General features: G+C 39.0%; 1 protein-coding gene across 1 annotated transcript in view; it reads right to left on the reverse strand.

The window, feature by feature from the left end:
- Window positions 1–4,630: 4,630 nt before the first annotated feature.
- The window catches only part of LOC129861286 (myelin transcription factor 1-like), a gene marked incomplete in the record, with an annotated part of 21,152 nt that continues 2,167 nt past the window's right edge, over window positions 4,631–23,615 (reverse strand). The window contains 12 exon segments of the mRNA XM_055932572.1: window positions 4,631–4,783; window positions 4,996–5,099; window positions 5,363–5,454; window positions 5,709–5,930; window positions 16,451–16,534; window positions 17,035–17,097; window positions 17,365–17,433; window positions 17,824–17,886; window positions 18,132–18,292; window positions 18,461–18,706; window positions 21,841–22,043; window positions 22,248–22,462. Of these exon segments, the coding sequence (XP_055788547.1) occupies window positions 4,631–4,783; window positions 4,996–5,099; window positions 5,363–5,454; window positions 5,709–5,930; window positions 16,451–16,534; window positions 17,035–17,097; window positions 17,365–17,433; window positions 17,824–17,886; window positions 18,132–18,292; window positions 18,461–18,706; window positions 21,841–22,043; window positions 22,248–22,462 (1,675 nt within the window).

Below are 23,615 nucleotides of genomic sequence, written 5' to 3' on the forward strand. Positions count from 1 at the left end.
AGTACATACTCAAACGCTGGCACTTTCAATGGTTAAAAAAAAATACACAAGAGAGTTTCATTACACTTGCTGAAAGCTAATTACACTACCCATTATCACAGTGTCTTCTACTAGGCTACCTCATCATATTATCACTGGCTCTCCCACTAGGCTACCTCATCATATTATCACTGGCTCTCCCACTAGGCTACCTCATCATATTATCACAGTGTCTCCTACTAGGCTACCTCATCATATTATCACAGGGTCTCCCACTAGGCTACCTCATCATATTATCACAAGGTCTCCCACTGGGCTACCTCATCATATTATCAGGGTCTCCCACTAGGCTACCTCATCATATTATCACAGGGTCTCCTACTAGGCTACCTCATCATATTATCACAAGGTCTCCCACTAGGCTACCTCATCATATTATCACAGGGTCTCCTACTAGGCTACCTCATCATATTATCACAGTGTCTCCTACTAGGCTACCTCATCATATTATCACAAGGTCTTCTACTAGGTTACCTCATCATATTATCACAGTGTCTCCTACTAGGCTACCTCATCATATTATCACAAGGTCTCCCACTAGGCTACCTCATCATATTATCAGTGTCTCCTACTAGGCTACCTCATCATATTATCACAGGGTCTCCTACTAGGCTACCTCATCATATTTTCACAGGGTCTCCCACTAGGCTACCTCATCATATTATCAGTGTCTCCTACTAGGCTACCTCATCATATTATCACTGGGTCTCCCACTAGGTTACCTCATCATATTATCAGTGTCTCCCACTAGGCTACCTCATCATATTATCTGTGTCTCCTACTAGGCTACCTCATCATATTATCACAGTGTCTCCTACTAGGCTACCTCATCATATTATCACAGGGTCTCCCACTAGGCTACCTCATCATATTATCACAGTGTCTCCTACTAGGCTACCTCATCATATTTTCACAGGGTCTCCCACTAGGCTACCTCATCATATTATCACAAGGTCTCCCACTAGGCTACCTCATCATATTATCAGTGGGTCTCCCACTAGGCTACCTCATCATATTATCACAGGGTCTCCCACTAGGCTACCTCATCATATTACCAAATAATCTCCTACTAGTTGCAACAGATCACTCAGAGCAAGTACTACACTTTCCGTATTGGCTTTTTAACGTTGTGATCTGTGTTTGAGAGCTGACCTTATCACAACCTTATCACAACGACACAGTACTGCACAATATAGTGCCAATGTGACCACTATGAAGAGGCCTCTATGCATGAACTCACTCACAGGACACTTGAACAAAGACCCAACCATTTAGTTAAGATTACAGACATTTCAGATTCACTACAACATACATTAGCATTTCAGATTCACTACAACATGCGTTAGCATTTTCACCATGTCTGAATCAAAGATAGAGAGAAATCCATAGAAAAGGAAAGCTAAAAAGCCACAGTCATATCCGCCTCTATTCGTCACAACTCCCAGACAGGTGTAGTTCCTCTGATAGGCTAACAGAAGAGGAAAAGAGGCAACAATTACACTGGAAAAATATATGCATGTTTCTATTCATATAGCTTTTAAAATTCTATTTATACAGAATGTATATACAGTGTACTTATGGCCATCTTGGCAAAGAAACAAAGGCATCTGAAACAATCCCAACTCTCGTTCTGATGCCCTGGTCATGTCACGTGACTAGACATTGTACATTGCAGAATGCAAAGAATCAGGAAAGAAAGTGAGGAACACTGGCACTTTGTGCATCAACAAATGAAATCTAAAATAAGGCTACATGGGCGTAGAAGTGGATCTGATATTAGTTGTCATTCTCCTTGATGGTTTAGTTTTTCCTTAAAGTGTTCTAGACCCAGACATCTAGTCTGGAACACACTGCAACAGAGCTCTAGAACACACTGGAACAGCGATCTAGAACACCCTCGAACAGAGCTCTAGAACACACTGAAACAGAGCTCTATGGAGCTTCTGCCCAAGACATTTAGAGAAAGGAATAAACAGAGAAAAATATTTGATCAAAAGGCATTAAAACATCTCTGGTACATTAAAGATGTTTTGGGTTAGCCAGTGTTGGCCACTACAAAGCGCTCTGGGAAGAAACATTTTATCCTTCTACTTTCTTGGTCTTATTTTTCCTGACAAAATGCAAACAATTCCTTGCTGACACAAAGACAATCTGATACCAACAGAACAGTGACTGCTTTTGTTGGTTATTCTGCTTAGGAACAACTGCTGGTATATCTATGAAAGCAAATCAAACAATATTCTATTATTTTCTTTCGGACCATGGTTTTTTCTTTATTTAAATATTAGCAATGGATTTTAAGACTACTAAGACTCAGCCATCACAGCACACACAGAAATGACTAAATAAATATACAACCATATGACAGTCAATTTCTTCAATATTAAATAAATAATAAATACCTACTTTCTTTTTAAGCCGTGGATTTTCTGAAGATACTTTATCATAACAGAAATAACAGAAATGAAAACAGTTTTATAAAATTATCAAAACTTTGTCAGTTATAAAATATCTGCACTTAAAAATGTAAAAAAAAATATTTAAAATAAAATAAGATATATTAAATAATTAAGTGTGAACAGTTATCTATATAGATTTTTAAATATTGATGTAGAAGACTCCCTGTTTTAAATCTTTATGGCCATGATAGACCAGCAGGGTTGCATTTTGTGTTTCACAAAACAATAAAATAAAGTTAATAAATAGATAACATTAAATAAATACAAGTAGTTTAACATAAAATGGCAATAAATTACAATTTTGAGCATTCACAAATGTTTTATAATTTATATAACAAGAATTATTGTACCACAAACTATTCATTGAAATGAAGTGAAATTTCTATCTTCATAAAAACTATTGATGTGACTAACGGGAATTGACCATTACTATTGTCATTCAGTTCAAAGAAAAAAAGCTGCATTTGCTGCTCTCATACACCAGTTGTTCCATTACAAATATAGTACAGGCTGTACTGTTGATTTTCAGAAGAGAAAAATTCCCCAGTGATTTGTGACTTCATCTTCATCTGAAGAGTTGTTCCGCTGAATTGAGACGTAGAGCCGTGTTGACATCTTGCTGCAGTAGTAACAACAATAAGTGCATGAACCATTGCTCAAGAAGACCTCAGAGTCCAGTGATTCTCCATTTGCTTCTCCTCAATAGGGGTTGCTGCAGCGCTCACAAGAACGCTCTCCTTATCCTGCCCCAGAGCAACCTTTCTTGAAGCCTTAGTGTCTTCCCTAGGACACAATGTTGGCGTTTTTTCGGCTTGGTTTTTGTTATTTCCTCAACGGGTTTCTTCACTTCACGTAGGCAGGTCAGACCCACTACTTCCATCTTTCTTTCTTTCTTCTCCAAATTGTTGCTGAACTAAAGCTTGAATTACAGTATACATTGGGACAGTCAACGAGACACCTCCAAAACAGGACAGACATGAAAACGACAAACATAAAACAAACAAACCCCCAGACATAGATTTTTTTTTCAGCAATTCAAACTGAAGGATTTGATTCCGTTTCACTTCCTCCTTCAGATCCCAGCTGCAGCATGTTTGGATTTTGGTCCTAGTTCAGTTTTTTCTTCTTTGCAGAATGCTCCCTGGGTTTAATTTAAGTTGTCGTTTATAAAACCTGAATGCCCTTTTTGTATTTGTATTCTCGGTAAATATACTGTGGTCTCTTGACTCCATCTCTCCTCTCCTTTTACATGTTTTCACTCTTTTTCCCTCGTTGGAGGTTTTTACACCTTGATGCTCTTCACAGCCTTGTTGATGCTCTCCAGCAGCGCCTTGTTCTCTGGGTTCTGGAAGCACTCCTTGTTGGTGTACATGTCAGTCAGGGTGCTCAAGTAGCTGTTGAAATTATGCTCAGTGATTGGCTCCTGCTGTGATGCGAAAACAAGGAATTTCAGTTTGTATGTACAGTATATGTTTCTGTTAGTGTGTTTCTGTTTAGTGTGTTTCTGTCAGTGCGTGTATTAGTTTGTGTTAGTGTGTGTATTAGTTTGTGTCAATGTGTGTATTAGTTTGTGTCAATGTGTGTATTAGTTTGTGTTAGTGTGTGTATTAGTTTCTGTCAGTGTGTGTATTAGTTTGTGTTAGTGTGTGTATTAGTTTGTGTCAGTGTGTGTATTAGTTTGTGTCAGTGTGTGTATTAGTTTGTGTCAGTGTGTGTATTAGTTTGTGTCAGTGTGTGTATTAGTTTGTGTCAGTGTGTGTATTAGTTTCTGTCAGTGCGTGTATTAGTTTGTGTTAGTGTGTGTATTAGTTTGTGTCAGTGTGTGTATTAGTTTGTGTCAGTGTGTGTATTAGTTTGTGTCAATGTGTGTATTAGTTTGTGTCAGTGTGTGTATTAGTTTGTGTCAGTGTGTGTATTAGTTTCTGTCAGTGCGTGTATTAGTTTGTGTTAGTGTGTGTATTAGTTTCTGTCAGTGTGTGTATTAGTTTGTGTCAGTGTGTGTATTAGTTTCTGTCAGTGCGTGTATTAGTTTCTGTCAGTGTGTGTATTAGTTTGTGTTAGTGTGTGTATTAGTTTGTGTCTGCATGTTCAAGCCTCGGCCTCAGCTGTTTCTGTACTGTATGTAAGTGTATTTAACTCACCATGTGTGGGAGACGTATGTTGGCCAGGCTGCGGATCAGGGCGTGGCTGAGGCCAGATAGCTCCATGAAGAGAGCCTCGTTCTGCTCCTCAATCAGCTTGTTCTCCTCCTCAATGTTCTTCAGGTTCTTCTCCATGGATGAGATCTGCACCACAGCACAACAGTTATTTACACATTCTGTATAGACATTTACTTGAGCTCAGTCATTTTGCAATAAACCACAATGTTAAACTGTTAGATATTGACTCAATAATGTGACACGTACACAAACACACACACGCACGCACGCACGCACGCACGCACGCACACACACACACACACACACACACACACACACACACACACACACACACACACCTGTGTCTGCAGGTTCACCATGTCTGTCTCCATCTCGTTGTTGGTCTCGTTGAGCTCATTGATCTCCTTGTTGAGTTGCTTGATGTCTTCGTCATTATCCAGAACTACAGGATGGAAAGGGAGAGACGCATGATGTCACAAGAGAGAACAGGAAAACTGGGCCAACATCATAGTTTGATAAAAACGAAACGACGCAACGCTCTCTCACCATTAAAAAAACCCGCATTATTTTGTTAAACCAACTATTAAAAGCTCGAAAAGAACAATAACACAGATGGTAATGAACAAACATCCTAGTTTGAAATACTGTATTGACTAGACATTGACTGCCACATAAAGGTGTTCCCTATTTCCGTTGTGCTCTTACCGTCACTGGCCCGGAACCTGGTGCTCAGGTACTCCTCTCCAGGGAACTTGGCTTTCTTCTTGGCAAAGGAGGCTCTGGGACAGCCAGAGAGACTACAAAACAGGAGGAATAAAAATGGTCCATTTCATCAAGTTGAGTATTTGAAACCATGAAATGAAACACAAAAATGATACAGTTAGATTGATGATGCAACCAGGGGTAATAATCTGCTCTGTGTTCTGTGTTGTCATTGGTCTTTACCTGCGGTGTGTGAGGAAGCTGGCCTTTTGTTCTGTGTTTTGATTGGTCCTTACCTGCGGTGTGTGAGGAAGCTGGCCTTTTGTTCTGTGTTGTGATTGGTCCTTACCTGCGGTGTGTGAGAAAGCTGCCGTTGGCGTGTCCTGATCCATCGCAGTCGGGGGTGGGGCAGGTAGGGGCCTCTGTCTTGAAGGCCTTCCAGGAGAAAGGGTTACCGTTGAGCAGCCCCTCCTTCTGCCTGCGGGCAGCCAGCGGGCACCCATAGGCACTGCGATGTGTGGCATACTTCCCACTGATGTGACCCAGGCTGTCACAGCCAGGCACAGGGCATCTGTAGGGAAGAGAGAGAGCGACAGAGAGAGAGGGGTAACATTAGTATATCTATAGATATGTGACTTGTAGAGAGAGATGAGATGTAAAGCACAAAGTGTATGGTAAATTTAATTATAACATAATTTCATATAAAAAATGAATGTGTAAGACTGCCATTACAGTAGCTGGCATCATTTCACTATGCAACACTATTTCACTATGTAACACTATTTCACTATGTAACACTATTTCACTATGTGACACTATTTCACTATGTAACACTCTTTCACTATGTAACACTATTTCACTATGTGACACTATTTCACTATGTGACACTATTTCACTATGCACCACTATTTCACTATGTAACACTATTTCACTATGTAACACTATTTCACTATGTAACACTATTTCACTATGTAACACTATTTCACTATGTAACACTATGTAACACCATGTAACACTATTTCACTATGTAACACTATTTCACTATGTGACACTATTTCACTATGTGACACTATTTCACTATGTGACACTATTTCACTATGTAACACTATGTAACACTATGTAACACTATGTAACACTATTTCACTATTTCACTATGTGACACTATTTCACTATGTAACACTATGTAACACTATTTCACTATTTCACTATGTGACACTATTTCACTATGTAACACTATTTCACTATGTGACACTATTTCACTATGTAACACTATTTCACTGTGTGACACTATTTCACTATGTAACACTATGTAACACTATTTCACGATTTCACTATGTAACACCATGTAACACTATTTCACTATTTCACTATGTAACACTATGTAACACTATTTCACTATTTCACTATGTGACACTATTTCACTATGTAACACTATTTCACTATGTGACACTATTTCACTATGTAACACTATTTCACTGTGTGACACTATTTCACTATGTAACACTATGTAACACTATTTCACGATTTCACTATGTAACACCATGTAACACTATTTCACTATTTCACTATGTAACACCATGTAACACTATTTCACTATGTAACACTATTTCACTATGTAACACCATGTAACACTATTTCACTATGTAACACTATTTCACTATGTAACACTATTTCACTATGTAACACTATTTCACTATGTAACACTATTTCACTATGTAACACTATTTCACTATGTAACACTATGTAACACTATTTCACTATTTCACTATGTGACACTATTTCACTATGTAACACTATGTAACACTATTTCACTATTTCACTATGTGACACTATTTCACTATGTAACACTATGTAACACTATGTAACACTATTTCACTATGTGACACTATTTCACTATGTAACACTATTTCACTATGTGACACTATTTCACTATGTAACACTATGTGACACTATTTCACTATGTAACACTATTTCACTATGTGACACTATTTCACTATGTGACACTATTTCACTATGTAACACTATTTCACTATGTAACACTATTTCACTATGTGACACTATTTCACTATGTAACACTATTTCACTATGTGACACTATTTCACTATGTGACACTATTTCACTATGTGACACTATTTCACTATGTAACACTATTTCACTATGTGACACTATTTCACTATGTAACACTATTTCACTATGTGACACTATTTCACTGTGTGACACTATTTCACTATGTGACACTATTTCACTATGTAACACTATTTCACTATGTGACACTATTTCACTATGTGACACTATTTCACTATGTAACACTATGTGACACTATTTCACTATGTGACACTATTTCACTATGTGACACTATTTCACTATGTAACACTATGTGACACTATTTCACTATGTGACACTATTTCACTATGTGACACTATTTCACTATGTAACACTATTTCACTATGTGACACTATTTCACTATGTGACACTATTTCACTATGTAACACTATGTGACACTATTTCACTATGTGACACTATTTCACTATGTGACACTATTTCACTATGTGACACTATTTCACTATGTGACACTATTTCACTATGTGACACTATTTCACTATGTAACACTATGCACCACTATTTCACTATGTAACACTGTGACACTATTTCACTATGTGACACTATTTCACTATGTAACACTATGCACCACTATTTCACTATGTAACACTATGTAACACTATTTCACTATGTGACACTATTTCACTATGTGACACTATTTCACTATGTGACACTATTTCACTATGTAACACTATTTCACTATGTGACACTATTTTACTATGTAACACTATTTCACTATGTAACACTATTTCACTATGTGACACTATTTCACTATGTGACACTATTTCACTATGTGACACTATTTCACTATGTGACACTATTTCACTATGTAACACTATGTAACACTATTTCACTATGTGACACTATTTCACTATGCACCACTATTTCACTATGTAACACTATGTAACACTATTTCACTATGTAACACTATTTCACTATGTGACACTATTTCACTATGTAACACTATTTCACTATGTGACACTATTTCACTATGTGACACTATTTCACTATGTGACACTATTTCACTATGTAACACTATGTGACACTATTTCACTATGTAACACTATTTCACTATTTCACTATGTGACAATATTTCACTATGTAACACTATTTCACTATGTAACACTATTTCACTATGTGACACTATTTCACTATGTAACACTATTTCACTATGTAACACTATTTCACTATGTAACACTATTTCACTATGTAACACTATTTCACTATGTAACACTATTTCACTATGTAACACTATTTCACTATGTAACACTATGTAACACTATTTCACTATTTCACTATGTGACACTATTTCACTATGTAACACTATGTAACACTATTTCACTATTTCACTATGTGACACTATTTCACTATGTAACACTATGTAACACTATGTAACACTATTTCACTATGTGACACTATTTCACTATGTAACACTATTTCACTATGTGACACTATTTCACTATGTAACACTATGTGACACTATTTCACTATGTAACACTATTTCACTATGTGACACTATTTCACTATGTGACACTATTTCACTATGTAACACTATTTCACTATGTAACACTATTTCACTATGTGACACTATTTCACTATGTAACACTATTTCACTATGTGACACTATTTCACTATGTGACACTATTTCACTATGTGACACTATTTCACTATGTAACACTATTTCACTATGTGACACTATTTCACTATGTAACACTATTTCACTATGTGACACTATTTCACTGTGTGACACTATTTCACTATGTGACACTATTTCACTATGTAACACTATTTCACTATGTGACACTATTTCACTATGTGACACTATTTCACTATGTAACACTATGTGACACTATTTCACTATGTGACACTATTTCACTATGTGACACTATTTCACTATGTAACACTATGTGACACTATTTCACTATGTGACACTATTTCACTATGTGACACTATTTCACTATGTAACACTATTTCACTATGTGACACTATTTCACTATGTGACACTATTTCACTATGTAACACTATGTGACACTATTTCACTATGTGACACTATTTCACTATGTGACACTATTTCACTATGTAACACTATTTCACTATGTGACACTATTTCACTATGTGACACTATTTCACTATGTAACACTATGCACCACTATTTCACTATGTAACACTGTGACACTATTTCACTATGTGACACTATTTCACTATGTGACACTATTTCACTATGTAACACTATGCACCACTATTTCACTATGTAACACTATGTAACACTATTTCACTATGTGACACTATTTCACTATGTGACACTATTTCACTATGTGACACTATTTCACTATGTGACACTATTTCACTATGTAACACTATTTCACTATGTGACACTATTTTACTATGTAACACTATTTCACTATGTAACACTATTTCACTATGTGACACTATTTCACTATGTGACACTATTTCACTATGTGACACTATTTCACTATGTGACACTATTTCACTATGTAACACTATGTAACACTATTTCACTATGTGACACTATTTCACTATGCACCACTATTTCACTATGTAACACTATGTAACACTATTTCACTATGTAACACTATTTCACTATGTGACACTATTTCACTATGTAACACTATTTCACTATGTGACACTATTTCACTATGTGACACTATTTCACTATGTGACACTATTTCACTATGTAACACTATGTGACACTATTTCACTATGTAACACTATTTCACTATTTCACTATGTGACAATATTTCACTATGTAACACTATTTCACTATGTAACACTATTTCACTATGTGACACTATTTCACTATGTAACACTATTTCACTATGTAACACTATTTCACTATGTGACACTATTTCACTATGTGACACTATTTCACTATGTAACACTATGTAACACTATTTCACTATGTGACACTATTTCACTATGTGACACTATTTCACTATGTGACACTATTTCACTATGTGACACTATTTCACTATGTGACACTATTTCACTATGTAACACTATTTCACTATGTGACACTATTTCACTATGTGACACTATTTCACTATGTAACACTATGTAACACTATTTCACTATGTGACACTATTTCACTATGTGACACTATTTCACTATGTGACACTATTTCACTATGTGACACTATTTCACTATGTGACACTATTCACTATGTAACACTATTTCACTATTTCACTATGTGACACTATTTCACTATGTAACACTATGTGACACTATTTCACTATGTGACACTATTTCACTATGTAACACTATTTCACTATGTGACACTATTTCACTATGCACCACTATTTCACTATGTAACACTATGTAACACTATTTTACTATGTAACACTATTTCACTATTTCACTATGTAACACTATTTCACTATGTAACACTATGTAACACTATTTCACTATTTCACTATGTGACACTATTTCACTATGTAACACTATGTAACACTATTTCACTATGTAACACTATTTCACTATGCAACACTATTTCACTATGTAACACATTGTAACACTATTTCACTATGTAACACTATTTCACTATGTGACACTATTTCACTATGTGACACTATTTCACTATGTGACACTATTTCACTATGTAACACTATTTCACTATGTGACACTATTTCACTATGTAACACTATTTCACTATGTAACACTATTTCACTATGTAACACTATGTAACACTATTTCACTATGTGACACTATTTCACTATGTAACACTATTTCACTATGTAACACATTGTAACACTATTTCACTATGTAACACTATTTCACTATGTGACACTATTTCACTATGTGACACTATTTCACTATGTAACACTATGTGACACTATTTCACTATGTGACACTATTTCACTATGTGACACTATTTCACTATGTAACACTATTTCACTATGTGACACTATTTCACTATGTGACACTATTTCACTATGTAACACTATGTGACACTATTTCACTATGTGACACTATTTCACTATGTGACACTATTTCACTATGTAACACTATTTCACTATGTGACACTATTTCACTATGTGACACTATTTCACTATGTAACACTATGCACCACTATTTCACTATGTAACACTGTGACACTATTTCACTATGTGACACTATTTCACTATGTGACACTATTTCACTATGTAACACTATGCACCACTATTTCACTATGTAACACTATGTAACACTATTTCACTATGTGACACTATTTCACTATGTGACACTATTTCACTATGTGACACTATTTCACTATGTGACACTATTTCACTATGTAACACTATTTCACTATGTGACACTATTTTACTATGTAACACTATTTCACTATGTAACACTATTTCACTATGTGACACTATTTCACTATGTGACACTATTTCACTATGTGACACTATTTCACTATGTGACACTATTTCACTATGTAACACTATGTAACACTATTTCACTATGTGACACTATTTCACTATGCACCACTATTTCACTATGTAACACTATGTAACACTATTTCACTATGTAACACTATTTCACTATGTGACACTATTTCACTATGTAACACTATTTCACTATGTGACACTATTTCACTATGTGACACTATTTCACTATGTGACACTATTTCACTATGTAACACTATGTGACACTATTTCACTATGTAACACTATTTCACTATTTCACTATGTGACAATATTTCACTATGTAACACTATTTCACTATGTAACACTATTTCACTATGTGACACTATTTCACTATGTAACACTATTTCACTATGTAACACTATTTCACTATGTGACACTATTTCACTATGTGACACTATTTCACTATGTAACACTATGTAACACTATTTCACTATGTGACACTATTTCACTATGTGACACTATTTCACTATGTGACACTATTTCACTATGTGACACTATTTCACTATGTGACACTATTTCACTATGTAACACTATTTCACTATGTGACACTATTTCACTATGTGACACTATTTCACTATGTAACACTATGTAACACTATTTCACTATGTGACACTATTTCACTATGTGACACTATTTCACTATGTGACACTATTTCACTATGTGACACTATTTCACTATGTGACACTATTCACTATGTAACACTATTTCACTATTTCACTATGTGACACTATTTCACTATGTAACACTATGTGACACTATTTCACTATGTGACACTATTTCACTATGTAACACTATTTCACTATGTGACACTATTTCACTATGCACCACTATTTCACTATGTAACACTATGTAACACTATTTTACTATGTAAAACTATTTCACTATTTCACTATGTAACACTATTTCACTATGTAACACTATGTAACACTATTTCACTATTTCACTATGTGACACTATTTCACTATGTAACACTATGTAACACTATTTCACTATGTAACACTATTTCACTATGCAACACTATTTCACTATGTAACACATTGTAACACTATTTCACTATGTAACACTATTTCACTATGTGACACTATTTCACTATGTGACACTATTTCACTATGTAACACTATGTGACACTATTTCACTATGTAACACTATTTCACTATGTGACACTATTTCACTATGTGACACTATTCACTATGTAACACTATTTCACTATTTCACTATGTGACACTATTTCACTATGTAACACTATGTGACACTATTTCACTATGTGACACTATTTCACTATGTAACACTATTTCACTATGTGACACTATTTCACTATGCACCACTATTTCACTATGTAACACTATGTAACACTATTTTACTATGTAACACTATTTCACTATTTCACTATGTAACACTATTTCACTATGTAACACTATGTAACACTATTTCACTATTTCACTATGTGACACTATTTCACTATGTAACACTATGTAACACTATTTCACTATGTAACACTATTTCACTATGCAACACTATTTCACTATGTAACACATTGTAACACTATTTCACTATGTAACACTATTTCACTATGTGACACTATTTCACTATGTGACACTATTTCACTATGTGACACTATTTCACTATGTAACACTATTTCACTATGTGACACTATTTCACTATGTAACACTATTTCACTATGTAACACTATTTCACTATGTAACACTATGTAACACTATTTCACTATGTGACACTATTTCACTATGTAACACTATTTCACTATGTAACACATTGTAACACTATTTCACTATGTAACACTATTTCACTATGTGACACTATTTCACTATGTGACACTATTTCACTATGTAACACTATGTGACACTATTTCACTATGTGACACTATTTCACTATGTGACACTATTTCACTATGTAACACTATTTCACTATGTGACACTATTTCACTATGTGACACTATTTCACTATGTAACACTATGTGACACTATTTCACTATGTGACACTATTTCACTATGTGACACTATTTCACTATGTAACACTATTTCACTATGTGACACTATTTCACTATGTGACACTATTTCACTATGTAACACTATGCACCACTATTTCACTATGTAACACTGTGACACTATTTCACTATGTGACACTATTTCACTATGTGACACTATTTCACTATGTAACACTATGCACCACTATTTCACTATGTAACACTATGTAACACTATTTCACTATGTGACACTATTTCACTATGTGACACTATTTCACTATGTGACACTATTTCACTATGTGACACTATTTCACTATGTAACACTATTTCACTATGTGACACTATTTTACTATGTAACACTATTTCACTATGTAACACTATTTCACTATGTGACACTATTTCACTATGTGACACTATTTCACTATGTGACACTATTTCACTATGTGACACTATTTCACTATGTAACACTATGTAACACTATTTCACTATGTGACACTATTTCACTATGCACCACTATTTCACTATGTAACACTATGTAACACTATTTCACTATGTAACACTATTTCACTATGTGACACTATTTCACTATGTAACACTATTTCACTATGTGACACTATTTCACTATGTGACACTATTTCACTATGTGACACTATTTCACTATGTAACACTATGTGACACTATTTCACTATGTAACACTATTTCACTATTTCACTATGTGACAATATTTCACTATGTAACACTATTTCACTATGTAACACTATTTCACTATGTGACACTATTTCACTATGTAACACTATTTCACTATGTAACACTATTTCACTATGTGACACTATTTCACTATGTGACACTATTTCACTATGTAACACTATGTAACACTATTTCACTATGTGACACTATTTCACTATGTGACACTATTTCACTATGTGACACTATTTCACTATGTGACACTATTTCACTATGTGACACTATTTCACTATGTAACACTATTTCACTATGTGACACTATTTCACTATGTGACACTATTTCACTATGTAACACTATGTAACACTATTTCACTATGTGACACTATTTCACTATGTGACACTATTTCACTATGTGACACTATTTCACTATGTGACACTATTTCACTATGTGACACTATTCACTATGTAACACTATTTCACTATTTCACTATGTGACACTATTTCACTATGTAACACTATGTGACACTATTTCACTATGTGACACTATTTCACTATGTAACACTATTTCACTATGTGACACTATTTCACTATGCACCACTATTTCACTATGTAACACTATGTAACACTATTTTACTATGTAACACTATTTCACTATTTCACTATGTAACACTATTTCACTATGTAACACTATGTAACACTATTTCACTATTTCACTATGTGACACTATTTCACTATGTAACACTATGTAACACTATTTCACTATGCAACACTATTTCACTATGCAACACTATTTCACTATGTAACACATTGTAACACTATTTCACTATGTAACACTATTTCACTATGTGACACTATTTCACTATGTGACACTATTTCACTATGTGACACTATTTCACTATGTAACACTATTTCACTATGTGACACTATTTCACCATGTAACACTATTTCACTATGTAACACTATTTCACTATGTAACACTATGTAACACTATTTCACTATGTGACACTATTTCACTATGTAACACTATTTCACTATGTAACACATTGTAACACTATTTCACTATGTAACACTATTTCACTATGTGACACTATTTCACTATGTGACACTATTTCACTATGTAACACTATTTCACTATGTAACACTATGTAACACTATTTCACTATGTAACACTATTTCACTATTTCACTATTTCACTATGTAACACTATTTCACTATGTGACACTATTTCACTATGTAACACTATTTCACTATGTAACACTATTTCACCATGTGACACTATTTCACTATGTAACACTATTTCACTATGTAACACTATTTCACTATGTAACACTATTTCACTATGTAACACTATTTCACTATGTAACACTATTTCACTATGCACCACTATTTCACTATGTGACACTATTTCACTATGTAACACTATTCTACTATGAGGCCAAAAACCTTTCCGACCTAAAACAAAGTGTTACTTCATCGCCGTAGGTTTAATATTATTGGTACCCTGCTATAGGTACTCTGCCTGTTGCTTGGCATCATGTTGTGGTAGCATAACCAAGCAAGCACATTCAACAAACACAGACACCAAGGTCTTTTATCAGCTGTCGTCAGTTGAAAAGAGACAATTTCAGAGAAATGTTAATGTAATATTTTTTGAGACATGATCTACACTGCAATACTCTACGATGAACTACAGTACTATGAGTCAGCACAGGCAGTGCGTCTCAGGCTGGTCTGGGTGTGGTACTGTTGTGATGATGTCATCTCTAGGAGACAGACTGGGGACAGGTCATCCTGCCTCTGCACGGAGGTCAGGGTGTACTGCCTTTACTATTTTGGATGTGACTTTTACCGTATATCTTAATTGGAAGAAAAAAGGGCCGTGGCTTTCTTTAGTGGTACGAACTTTAAGAGCTCGGAGTCCTCCTTGTCGTCCTTGGTGGGAGATGTTTTTAATCCACCTTTCTTGGCACGGGGGCACCCAGACAAACTGAAAACAGAAAGTATGAAGCCGATAAAAAAAGGGTGGAAAAACACCTTGAACAATCGTCTGTTATGGTGGTGACGTTACTGTTTGTAAAGGGATGGAACATTATATGGAAGCATCGTATTTTTTTATTCTAATTGCCCGAAAGAAAGTGAAACATATTAAATTAAAATAAAAGAAACCAAAACCGCTATTATAAATAGTAAATCCAACAAAGTAGTAAAACCAAACTAAAAGGATAAGCATATCAAAAATAGATAAAACTTGATTTTCACAATTGCGGATGAGTGTGTGAGTGTATGAGTCCTGCCTGAAACTACCATGATCTCTTTCTAAGCTTCACTGGCCTCGTGTGTCTGTGTGTGTGAGGAGGAGGAGCGAGGGAGAGGAGGAGGAGCGAGGGAGAGGGAGAGAGAAGGTCATTTTGCGACTGTCTCCCATACAAGATGGAAAGTAGATAGGGCTGTGGACGTAGGTTGGTAGTTCACTGATGAGCTCTGTACCTTCTGTGGGAGGCGTAATTTCCAGTGTTATGTCCTGAACCATCACATCCTGGAGTGGGGCACCTGGGAAATCAAGGGGAATGGGTTAAATGTAAGCACACCGACAAATAGAACCATCACATTTGCACCATAGCAACTGATGGGTGTGAGCGTGTAGGAGTTCTGGTTTGTCAGCGGAGCTGGGGGCAGGAGATTTACCAGGGCAGACGCAGTAACAGTGATGTTAGCAGTCCCAGTAAAAACAGCAGAAATAGAAGTACATAGAATTGATCATTTTAGCATACAGTAGTGACAGAACCAAGGAGAAAGCCCAGTGGAAGACAGACATACTTGAGTTCAGCAGAGTGGGTCGCCATGAGGGACCGAAGACTCTTATCAGCAAGAGGACACCCAGACAGACTGAAGGGAGAGAGAGGAGAGAGAAAGAGAAGAGAGAGAGAAAGAGAAGAGAGAGGGAGAAAGAGAAGAGAGAGAGAGAAAGATAAGAGAGAAAGAGGAAGATAAGAGAGAAAGAGGAAGAGAAGAGAGAGGGAGAGAGAGAGAGAGAAAGAGAGAAAGAGAAGAGAGAGAGAAAGAGAAAGTGAGGGAGGAAAAATAATCAAAGAGGAAATATAGTTTAAAGTTATTGGGAAAGTCTTTGGAAATAGAAAACAGCCAGCAAGGAAAACATTCTATTATTGACGCAATCTTAATGTAAATTGTTATATAAGTTAGCTGCCATGTTTCTTGTATATGGTGTGACTACATCATTGGCTCAGGGCTTGTGCTATATAGAGGGGCATACCATACCTGCGATGGGATGCATAGTTTCCAGTGATGTGGCCACTGCCGTCACAGCCAGGAGTGGGGCACCTGGAGACAGACGGAGAGGAGAGGAGAGGAGAGGAGAGGAGAGGAGAGGAGAGGAGAGGAGGAGAGGAAAAGAGAAGAGAGGAGAGGAGAGGAAAGAGAAGAGAGGAGAGAAGAGGACGATGAATGACAGTATCTCAGGGGAAAGGGGATCAGAAAATCAGAGAGAGAGAGTGACGTGGTGGACTTATTAAAGGATGCTTTGTATAGCCGTTCCTGCAGGGAGAATAGACAGACCATTGACTTACAGGAGCACATCTTTCTTGCAATCCTTTGGCTGTTGGAACTGGACCTTGAAGTTTGGGGTTGTGACCTCTCCAGGGTACTTCCGCTCCTCGGGGTAGTCCTGCATCAGGTCCATGTCCTCAGGGTCGGACGAGGCAAACGACCGCGCTGTGTGGTGCTCCAGCTGTGCAATCAAATGGAATCAAGAAGAGTGGAAAACACAACCGAATCCTTTAGTACATTTTAAATGGTTGGTTACGCATGAGTGTACACATGGCAACGAGCCTCCATGATCATAATGAGGAGAAGAGACAAGGACAGATGAAGGAGAAGAAGAAGGTAGAGGACAGACCTCCTCTGTATCCTCCTCCCGTTGGCGGTTCGGTTTGGTGTAGTCCAGAGGCTCCTCCCAGTGTTCCTGTTTGTAGGCGTGGCCCGTGTGGGGCGAGGTCATGCCACTGTTGCCTCCGGGGTGCAGGGAGGAAGAGGAAGAGGAGGGGTCCGGGGAACATACCCCAGGGCTGGTGCCCTCACGTTTGACGGGCTTCTTCATGCTCAGGTCAAGAGTCCCATTCTCGTCCACCTCGATGTCCATGCTCTGCACAGGGCAAATTATGGTAATGCTGACAATCACAATAACATTACATTGTTTCATGTGATACACACCACAATGTATCACGACAAGTCTATCCCCAGCGCCTGTTATCTTAATTCCCCACCTGTCTCTCTTAAACACGTTTGAATGGACATACACTGCCAACCGCGCTGGTCAGGCTCCATTTGTATTGTCAGATCTATAAGACCAGGGAAACAGAACCTCTCTTTAGTATTCATCTGAAATGCTATTCATATTGGCTGTAGAGGAGGCAGAGAAATCAAAGAGTTACACGCCGCAGCATGTTGGCTGTGGGGAGCAAGAAAAAAAATGGGCCCTGGTCCCAGAACGGTCCCTGGCTGACTAGCACTGCTACTGAGCTACTATGGCCATTAATCTTCCCTTTCTATCGCCCAACACCATGTCAGGAAATCAAAAAAGTATGAAACAGTCACTCTCCCCCACCAAGGCAAAAAGCTTTTAAAAAAACACAATATGGGGGAGAGTGCTGCTCCAATCACATCTCCTGTGCACAGAGAGACAGAGGGAGGAAGGGAGGGAGGAAGGGAGGGAGAAACAGAGAGATTTGGCCGGCAGATAATGAAAACAGACTACCTGGTGGAGGGTAATCCAGGGAACTGGCAGCCAAATTCAATAACAACATGAAAAGGATGAAGGGATAGAAAAAAATAAAGATAGGTGATGCAACTATACCTCAACACCATCCTCTTCCTGTTAATGAACGCCACCTGATGTTACATTCTATTTGGTTGGCAGTTAGGGAGCTCTAGGAGTCTAGGGGGTAACTTGGCAGTTAGGGAGCTCTAGGACTCTAGGGGGTAGCTTGACAGTTAGGGAGCTCTAGGAGTCTAGGGGGTAACTTGACAGTTAGGGAGCTGTAGGAGTCTAGGGGGTAACTTAGCAGAGGGTGAGCTCTAGGAGTCTAGGGGGTAACTTGACAGAGGGTGAGCTCTAGGAGTCTAGGGGGTAACTTGGCAGTTAGGGAGCTCTAGGAGTCTAGGGGGTAACTTGGCAGTTAGGGAGCTCTAGGAGTCTAGGGGGTAGCTTGGCAGTTAGGGAGCTCTAGGAGTCTAGGGGGTAGCTTGACAGTGGGTGAGATCTAGGAGTCTAGGGGGTAGCTTGACAGTTAGGGAGCTCTAGGAGTCTAGGGGGTAACTTGGCAGTAGGTGAGCTCTAGGAGTCTAGGGAGTAGCTTGACAGTGGGTGAGCTCTAGGAGTCTAGGGGGTAACTTGGCAGTAGGTGAGCTCTAGGAGTCTAGGGGGTAGCTTGACAGTGAGTGAGCTCTAGGAGTCTAGGGGGTAACTTGGCAGTAGGTGAGCTCTAGGAGTCTAGCGGGTAACTTGGCAGAGGGTGAGCTCTAGGAGTTTAGGGGGTAACTTGGCAGAGGGTGAGCTCTAGGAGTCTAGGGGTAACTTGGCAGTAGGTGAGCTCTAGGAGTCTAGGGGGTAACATGGCAGTAGGTGCGCCCTAGGAGTCTAGGGGGTAACTTGGCAGAGGGTGAGCTCTAGGAGTCTAGGGGGTAACTTGGCAGTAGGTGAGCTCTAGGAGTCTAGGGGGTAACATGGCAGTAGGTGAGCTCTAGGAGTCTAGGGTTAACTTGGCAGAGGGTGAGCTCTAGGAGTTTAGGGGGTAACTTGGCAGTTAGGGAGCTCTAGGAGTCTAGGGGGTAGCTTGGCAGAGAGTGAGCTCTAGGAGTCTACGGGCTAGCTTGGCAGTGGGTGAGCTCTTGGAGTCTAGGAGTAACTTGGCAGTAGGTGAGATCTAGGAATCTAGAAAGTAATTTGGCAGAGAGTGAGCTCTAGGAATCTAGGGGGTAACTTGGCAGTAGGTGAGATCTAGGAGTTTAGAGGGTAACTTGGCAGTAGGTGAGATCTAGGAGTTTAGAGGGGTAACTTGGCAGTTGCTGAGCTCTAGGAATCTCTAGCAGTAACTTGGCAGTTGCTGAGCTCTAGGAGTCTAGAAAGTATCTTGGCAGAGAGTCAGCTCTAGGAGTCTAGGGGGTAACTTGGCAGTAGGTGAGCTCTAGGAGTCTAGGGGGTAACTTGGCAGTAGGTGAGATCTAGGAGTCTAGGGGGTAGCTTGACAGTTAGGGAGCTCTAGGAGTCTAGGGGGTAGCTGGCAGTAGGTGAGCTCTAGGAGTCTAGGGGGTAGCTTGACAGTGGGTGAGCTCTAGGAGTCTAGGGGGTAACTTGGCAGTAGGTGAGCTCTAGGAGTCTAGGGGGTAGCTTGACAGTGGGTGAGCTCTAGGAGTCTAGGGGGTAACTTGGCAGTAGGTGAGCTCTAGGAGTCTAGGGGGTAACTTGGCAGAGGGTGAGCTCTAGGAGTTTAGGGGGTAACTTGGCAGAGGGTGAGCTCTAGGAGTCTAGGGGGTAACTTGGCAGTAGGTGAGCTCTAGGAGTCTAGGGGGTAACATGGCAGTAGGTGAGCTCTAGGAGTCTAGGGTTAACTTGGCAGAGGGTGAGCTCTTTGAGTTTAGGGGGTAACTTGGCAGTAGGTGAGCTCTAGGAGTCTAGGGGGTAACTTGGCATAGAGTCAGCTCTAGGAGTCTAGGAGTAACTTGGCAGTAGGTGAGATCTAGGAATCTAGAAAGTAACTTGGCAGAGAGTGAGCTCTAGGAATCTAGGGGGTAACTTGGCAGTAGGTGAGATCTAGGAGTTTAGAGGGGTAACTTGGCAGTAGGTGAGATCTAGGAATCTATAGCAGTAACTTGGCAGTTGCTGAGCTCTAGGAGTCTAGAAAGTAACTTGGCAGAGAGTCAGCTCTAGGAATCTAGGAGTAACTTGGCAGTAGGTGAGATCTAGGAGTCTAGGGGGTAGTTTGGCAGTAGGTGAGCTCTAGGAGTCTAGGGGGTAGCTTGGCAGTAGGTGAGCTCTAGGAGTCTAGGGGGTAGCTTGACAGTGGGTGAGATCTAGGAGTCTAGGGGGTAGCTTGGCAGACAGTGAGCTCTAGGAGTCTAGAGGGTAACTTGGCAGTAGGTGAGCTCTAGGAATCTAGGGGGTAGCTTGGCAGTAGGTGAGCTTCTTTGAGTCTAATGGGTAACTTGTGGACACAATCAGGACAAAGAACACATGTTAGCAGCAGGTATAAACAGAGCTAAAGATAGGGGCTTGCCTACCTTGCTAGCCAGGTCCTGGTGCTTGGTGCTCAGGTTCTCAGGCCTCTCCCAGCAGCGAGTGGACAGGTTTAGGATAGCGGTGGCAGCCATGTGGGCTGCCTGGGCTTCATGGGAGTAGTCGTAGGCAGAAGAGGAGGCAGTCTTTCCAAAACCTCCATGCAGGCTGAGGCTGGGAGAAGAAGACTTGGGGGACGAGAGTTTAGCTGAGGGAGCAGAAAAAAGAAAAACAGAGATATTAGCTATATAATCGTGTCCTGTTGTGTGTCTGTATTTGTGTCTGTATGTCTGGGGGGGGGGGGGGGGGGGGGGGTGTATGTGTGGGCTAAAGATATATACATATATATAGCGTCTGCTAAATGACTTAAATGTAAATGTAAATATACGGCTATAGGACAACGTTTGCTTACATTTGAAGGCTTTGGGTGAGGCTTCGCTGGTCGGTATCTTTGGAGCAAGCATGCGTTTCCCAAACACCTGACAGTCGAAGCTTGCATAATCAAAGGAGACCTTGGAGTACTTCTCCAGCTCCTTGGCCAGGTTGGCACGAGGTGTGGCAGGCACCATATTGGGCCTGTACTGCCCATAGTGAGGTACTTCCAGCTGCTTCACAAAGCACATGGGCCTGGAGGGGAGAGAGAAAGAGGGAGAGAGAGAGAGAGAGAGAGAGAGACAAAAAGAGAGAGAGAGACAAAGAGAGAGAGAGAGAGAAAGAGAGAGACAAAGAGAGAGGGAGAGAGAGTGTGAGAGAGAGAGAGAGAGAGAGAGAGAGCGAAAAGAAGAGAGCGAGAGAGAGACAGTGGGTGAGAGAGAGAGAGAGAGAGAGAAAGGGGGTGTGTGTGAGAGAGAGGAACAGTCTGCTTGGAAGGCTAGGGGCAGGATTAAAAGCTCTCTTATCAGCAGAGGGCACATTTGCATATTGTAGAGCATGGAATTGATTAGCTTTAAACCCTCTCGTTTTCCTGGAGTGCCAGGGCTTTTGTCAGACCTGTTGGGGTTAAATCCACTGACACACGCAAATGGTCCTGTGAGGGGAGAGTGTAGTCCAGTGATTTCCCTCTCCTTATCACAGAGTATAGTACCCCATCCCTCACTGCTCCTACCATGTACAATCCCATATCCCTGGTCACAGACAGTAGCCTGGAATGGCTGTGACACCATGGTTCAAACAACATGCTCTCTCGCATGGCTCACCGTCTGGGAGGAAATGGCTTCTGTCATGTTCACAGACAGACAGTGTTGAACAGAGCTGTGTGCTTTCTGCCATTGAGCACTGGGATAACCTTTCTCTTTATTTAACGTGTATACCATTATAACAAGGATATCATGTGGAATATTTAGCCAGCTCTGGTGTGTTTTCTACACACGGCAAAGGCCAGCTCATTTGAATGACAATGGAGAAAAAACAAGGCTAGCTTTATTATGTTTTAATACTTGGGCACTTTGTCGGACCACAGACGAGGTTCCTCAAGGAAGGCAATTATTTTCCCTTATCCTCACAATACCCTCTAACTCGCATAATTAGCTTATCGGGTGGCATTATTAATTAAAATACCAAGAAATGAGGATGTACTTAGCATAATACCTCTGTCTAGTCGTTAACTGTAATTATCATTCTTTTGAGCGTGATGAGGGTGAATAGAGAGAACAGGATGTTGAGGTGACGTGACAAAAACATCACTGCATTAGTGCTGATTAAAACTGGGATCTGGGATGTCCTGATTGACACATCATACAAGGGCTCCGCCTCCCGAGCAGTCGACAACAATCACAAGCGG

The sequence above is a fragment of the Salvelinus fontinalis genome, chromosome 8, assembly GCF_029448725.1.
Source record: "Salvelinus fontinalis isolate EN_2023a chromosome 8, ASM2944872v1, whole genome shotgun sequence".
Classification (NCBI taxonomy): Eukaryota; Metazoa; Chordata; class Actinopteri; order Salmoniformes; family Salmonidae; genus Salvelinus; species Salvelinus fontinalis.